Genomic DNA, 6,460 nt, shown 5'->3' on the forward strand with positions numbered 1-6,460 from the left:
ATAGCTTTTCAGAAAATGGGATGCATGATGAAAGTTTGGCCATTGTGTAATCAAATGCTGAGAAAAAGTGGATTTCGAAAGATGTGTTGCTGAGTCACTACTAACTAATGCTTTTGGTGCCATAATATATGGTTTGTTGCTTTCTCCAACATATAATGTAACGTTCCCTTTGTTTTTTGTGTTAAAATAATAAAATAATTATAATAAAATTTATCTTTTTAGACGGAGTGGGCAGCACTTATAGAACAATTGAGGCAGACAAAACAAAGTAAAGCTGGCACCATTTATAGAATAATTAAGAAATAACATAAAGAAATATAAAGTTTCTGACAACCACTTATCTTTTCGTGGGTGTGGTTTGTGGCATGAAATGCTCTTCCATGATGATACATCTCCTTCAAACCGATAGTCCAGTGATCCCATTCTATGCCACTCAGCTACTAGAATTGCACTTTTAGCTGTTCAGCTTGTTTACTGTCGACGGGAACCGGCGGGTACAGCCTCATGCTCTCGCACAGTGCCATGTGGGTGTACACCATCTCCTTCACCTCGTCGTGACCTCCCCCCGCCGCTAACTCAGACGACGATGTGTCGTTGATCTCCTTCAAGATCTCTTGTTCTACATGTGGGTTTTGCGAAAGCAGCCAGAAGAACCAGGTGAGAGCAGCCGAAGTGGTGTCCCGGCCCACGAGGGTAAAGCTGATGATGATGTCGGTGACAAACTTTTTGTCGGAGTGATGCACTGGATATATGGTGATGCCCCAATCATTCTTAGCATGGTGGAGATCGGTGTGGCATATCCCACAGTATAAGATCTTTATGGTCGCATCGTTGATCCCATTTTCTCTTCGTTTGAAGACGAAATGAGTGGGATGGTAGAAGCAGTAGCTAGTCGATTGGGTTTTGCAGATTCACGGCGGGGGGTGAAAAAAATGAAAGAGAACCGACACAACTTTTCGTATCGTTTCCCACAGACGGATACAAGATCTTTATGGTCGCATCGTTGATCCCATTTTCTCTTCGTTTGAAGACGAAAGGAGTGGGATGGTAGAAGCAGTAGCTAGTCGATTGGGTTTTGCAGATTCACGGCGGGGGGTGAAAAAAATGAAAGAGAACCGACACAACTTTTCGTATCGTTTCCCACAGACGGCGCCAAATGTTGATGCACAAAACCGGATGTCTTGGAACAACGTAAATCCGACCGTGAATCTGCAAGAAATGTAAATGACACAAGATGTATCGTGGTTCACCCCAATGTTTGGGCTACGTCCACACTGTAGTTGATTCTGTTTCTCTGTAATTGTATGGATACAAGTGTTTGGGGGAAGTCCCCCGGAGGAGAAAGAAGAGAAGGGAGAGGAGAGCCTCGGTGGTGTGAGGTCTCTCCTGAATGTAATGATAGCTTCTCTTAGCCTTCTTAGGCTTGGTTCTTTTTGCCCCCCCCTTAGAATGAGGGGAGGAGTCCCCTTTTATAGAATAAGGGGCTCCTCCTCTTTTACAAAGTATGGGCTTTAGTGTGAGGCCCAAATACAAGGCCCAAGGCCCAAATATACGAGGCCCAATATATGGTACCAACAATGTTAAATTAATTTTTTTTTGCAATTTGAATGGTTATGAGAAAATGAAATGAATAATATTTATAAGCATTTATGTTAAATTAACAATATTAATATAACATAAACTTATCATTTTTAGTAATATAAGAATATATTATGTTAAAGATTTTTTTTTTGCAATTTGAATGGTTATGAGAAAATGAAATGAATAATATTTATAAGCATTTATGTTAAATTAACAATATTAATATAACATAAACTTATCATTTTTAGTAATATAAGAATATATTATGTTAAATTAATTTTTTTTACAATTTGAATTGTTATGAGAAAATGGAATGAATAATTTAAATAAGCATTTATGTTAAATTAACAATATTAAATATAACTTTTGCACTATAATTGTTATTTTATTTTATTGTTATTTTGATAACTTTTGGTTGTTATTTACTAGAATGGATTAGATGAGCATAATTTTGATAACTTTTTGTTGTTATTTTAATTTGTTTTTACTATAATAGGTGTTGAGAATTAAAAGATTGCAATCGTGATAGAGTTCGAGGGTTGAAAGATAGAAATTGAAAATTCTAATAGTTATGCCTACATGATAGGGATTGCAAGATTGTAGGCATCTTAGTGTCAGCGCAATATTTTACCCTCGTAAACTGGTAAAACATGGAAAAGAGTTGGTTGACGATACCCTGAAATTTTGAAGCGTATACAGCTGGAATTAATTTGTTTTTGGATCAAGCAGTTGCAAATGGTGTTGGTCCTGATAAGTTTAGATGTCCTTGCAAAAGATGTTGTAATCGATATACTTTTGTTAGGAACACTATTATTGAACATCTCATATTGTATGATATGGATAAAGATTATAAAAATGCTTGCTGGCGACATCATGGCGAGCAAAACATTGGAGAGCAAAATGTGGCAATTGGAGAAGAAGAAACAGGAGATGAGGTGATTAGCATGCATGACTTTCTTAATGATGTATTTGTCCAACCATTAACAGAAGAAGGTGTTGGGCCGTCTACTGAACCGTCTATTGGGGAAGGGCGTCCAGAAGAGGTGGAGACTTTTTTTAGGTTGCTTGAAGAGGCAGATCAAGATTTGTGGCCAGGGTGTAAGGAGTTTAAGAAATTAGAAGCAGTTGTAAGACTGTATCAGATCAAGTGTTTAGCGGGAATGCCAGACGACATCTTCACAACTTTACTGGAGTTAATTAAAAGAATGTTGCCTGAAGGGGATTGTTTGCCTGAATCATGTTATAAGGCAAAAAAACTTATAAATGACTTGGGTCTGACGTATGTGAAAATTGATGCATGTCCCAATGATTGCATGATCTATTGGAAAGATACTTCGGATTTGACCGTGTGCTCGGTTTGTGGTGAATCAAGATATAAAATTACCAACGCAGCGGATAGGTCGAGAAAAAAGATCGCAGCTAAGGTTATGTGGTATTTTCCTTTAAAACCACGATTGCAACGATTTTTTATGTCGAAGCATACGGCTGAACATATGAGGTGGCATGCAGTTGAATGTCCTAAAGATGAGTTTATGAGACATCCTTCAGATTCTCCAGCATGGAAGCATTTGGATAATTTATATCCGGATTTTGCGTCAGAAATTCGAAATGTTCGATTAGGGTTGGCCAGTGATGGATTTAATCCTTTTGGAAAAATGAGGAATGATCATAGCACATGGCCTGTGGTGCTTTCTGTTTACAATTTGCCGCCTTGGATGTGTATGAAGCAACCAAATTTTTTGTTGTCTCTTTTAATACCAGGACCGCGCAGTCCTGTTAAAGAGATTGATGTATACATGCGTCCACTGATTGACGAGTTGAATGAGTTGTGGGAGGTGGGCACTTCAACTTATGATGCGTATTCCAACCAAAGTTTTACGATGAAGGCTGCTGTCTTATGGACTATAAGTGATTTTCCGGCTTATGGAATGTTGTCAGGATGGAGTACACATGGCTATAAAGCATGTCCACATTGCATGCATGATAAAGAATCCATTTACTTGCCGGCGAGTCGTAAAATTTGTTATATGGGACATCGACGGTTTCTTGAAGATAATCATAGGTTTCGAAGGCAAACCACAGCTTTTAATGGTCGTCGAGAGCATCGTAGTGCATCAAGGCAGTGGACTGGTTTACAATGTCTCGAAGAACTTTGTACATTGAGATTTACTTTTGGAAAACCAAAGAAAAATGCTTCAGTTGGGCAACGCAGAAAAAGAACTTCGAGCAGTACAAGTGGTAACAGTCAGTGGAAGAAGAAATCTATTTTTTATGAACTACCTTATTGGAGGCATCTGTTGATTAGACACAATCTTGATGTTATGCATATCGAGAAGAATATATGTGACAGTGTGGTGGGAACATTGCTAGGTATAGAAAAGTCTAAAGATGGATTGGCTGCACGTGCAGATCTTGAAGTCTTGAACATAAGACGCAGTCAACACCCACGTAGAGAAGGAAATAGAACATTTCTACCTCCAGCTTTGTTCACGTTGAAAAGAGAAGAAAAAACTGCGTTTTGCAATGTGTTGTCTACTATTCGGGTCCCCGATGGATATTCATCAAATTTATCGCGATGTGTGCACGTGAATGAACGAAAAATACATGGGTTGAAAAGTCATGATTGCCATGTTTTAATGCAGCAGTTACTCGCGCTTGCAATACGCCCGGTTTTGCCTAAAGCTGTTACTATGGTATTATTAGAGTTGAGTGCAATTTTCAGACAGTTGTGTAGTAAGAAGGAGTCTGAGGAAGGATTCAAGGAACTGAGTTCAAGAATTGCCTTGACATTATGTCAACTTGAAAAAATATTTCCTCCTGCATTTTTTGATATAATGGTGCACCTTCCAGTTCACTTGGCAGATGAAGCAGCTCTTGCAGGGCCTGTTCCCTATAGATGGATGTATCCAATTGAACGGTAATTAATAATTTTTTATAAATTTTTTACAATTGTAGTCATAACTTTAATTTATAATTATAATTGTTTGTGTTTCGTTTATAATTATAGGTATTTGCAAACGTTGAAGCGCTATGTTCGTAATAAGGGTCGTCCTGAAGGTTCTATTGCTGAAGCATATTTGGTGGATGAGTGCTTGTCCTTCTGTTCCATGTATCTTAGAGGTGTCGAGTCTCGTCGTACCCGTAGAGGCCGAAATGAAGATGGTATTGGACGTGGAGTGTCTGATGGGTTATCAATTTTTGACTCCAAATGATGTTATATGGGTTCAGGAGAACATGTGGAGCTCGATCTAAATGCTCTTGATCAGTGCCATAGATACATTCTAAATAATTGTGATGAAGTGAACCCATTTAGAAGGTAAGAACGTTTAATCATACGTTTTAATGTTTTATTGATTTTCTTAACTTTGAAAAATTAATTATCTAAATTTGGACATAATTGTGTAGCCAACATGAGGAATTCTTGAAAACTAAACATCGTTGAGAAAGGTTAACTATGCGCCAAATTAAGGAGCTAAGCAAGAAAGAATTTCCAGAATGGTTCAAGCAACATGTGAGTTGATATAACAATCACATTATTTATTTATTGTTTTGCATTTTAATTATAACATGTTATAGTTATTCTGTCAATTTTTATCTTCATACTTATTACAGATGAATTCAAGCTATCATGCTAATGACACGTTGATATCTGAAGACTTGCATTGGCTAGCTAATTATCCTAGTAGGGTTGTGAGTAGATATAAAAGTCACATTGTTCATAGGTTTAGATTTCGTATAAAATCTGTGGATGATAAGCATAAGAATCAAAATTGTGGTGTCTTTGTACCTGCAAATGTTCCTGGAGCAATTGGGCAAGTGAATTGTTATGGCAGAGTTGTTGATATGTTCGAGGTTAAATATTGTGGTCCTACTGAGGCGGGAGATAGGGGTCGAGCTGTGATGTTATTTAAGTGCGAATGGGTTAATAGTGAAAGTCCACGAGGAATGAAGACCGATCAATATGGATTTACTATGGTGAATTTCAATCAATTGGGATTTAAAGAGGATCCTTTCATACTAGCATCACAAGCATTACAAGCATTTTACGTGGAGGACACAATTGAAAAAGATTGGCACGTAGTTGTTCGAACTCAGCCGAGGGATTTGTTTGACGTACTAGAGGATAGTGATGTTATTGATGATTATGCCATACCGAATTTGGATGATCGAATTCTTGATAATGAAAATTTTCATACAAGGGTTGGCGTGGAAGAGACTCCTTTTCTTGAATCATTAGCGTTGCCTACCGAGTTCGTTAATCATGCCAATGTCGACGATGAGCTAACAGATGATGACGGAGAATAAATATGTTAATTATTTTATGTATTAATTATACTATCTTTCATTTCGTATGTTATGATATCTTATTATCAAAATTATATTTCTGTTTTTTTTTATTAAGTATTATATATATAAGTTAAACCTTTTTTTTTAATATTGGGTTATAATTTTTTTTTTTTTAGCTTGTTTCCTGTCGCTTTTAACCGACGTCGGTTTAATTAAAATATTTTGGGCGGCACTATTCCTGATTTTTTTCATTCAGTTAGCGTCGGTTTTATTCGACGCAGACTGTCAGTTGGCGTCGGTTTTAACCGACGCAATGAAGCTTATTTCGACGCAACCAAAGATTATTTCGACGCAGACTGTCATGTTACGTCGGTTGAATCCGACGCAATGTCAGTCTATTTCGACACAAGATAAAAACCTGTTGTGAATTATTTGTATTAATGCGAAGAAAGGATGTTTATTTTTTCTTATTTACAGTTCACGAAATTTTTTGAGCTCTTAATTACACTATTTTTCTTTTTATTTAACAATTTTATACTTCTAAAAACTATAATAATTATATATATATATATATTATATTCTTTTATTTAAC

General features: G+C 36.8%; 1 protein-coding gene across 1 annotated transcript; it reads left to right on the top strand.

The window, feature by feature from the left end:
* Positions 1-2,417: 2,417 nt before the first annotated feature.
* On the top strand, positions 2,418-5,886 carry LOC114821712 (uncharacterized). Its single transcript, XM_070814575.1, has 5 exons — positions 2,418-4,498; positions 4,589-4,722; positions 4,810-4,897; positions 5,029-5,092; positions 5,194-5,886. The coding sequence occupies exons 1-5, from the start codon at positions 2,418-2,420 to the stop codon at positions 5,884-5,886; spliced, it is 3,060 nt and encodes a 1,019-aa protein (XP_070670676.1).
* Positions 5,887-6,460: the final 574 nt, after the last annotated feature.

Source organism: Malus domestica, chromosome 15 (assembly GCF_042453785.1).
Source record: "Malus domestica chromosome 15, GDT2T_hap1".
Classification (NCBI taxonomy): Eukaryota; Viridiplantae; Streptophyta; class Magnoliopsida; order Rosales; family Rosaceae; genus Malus; species Malus domestica.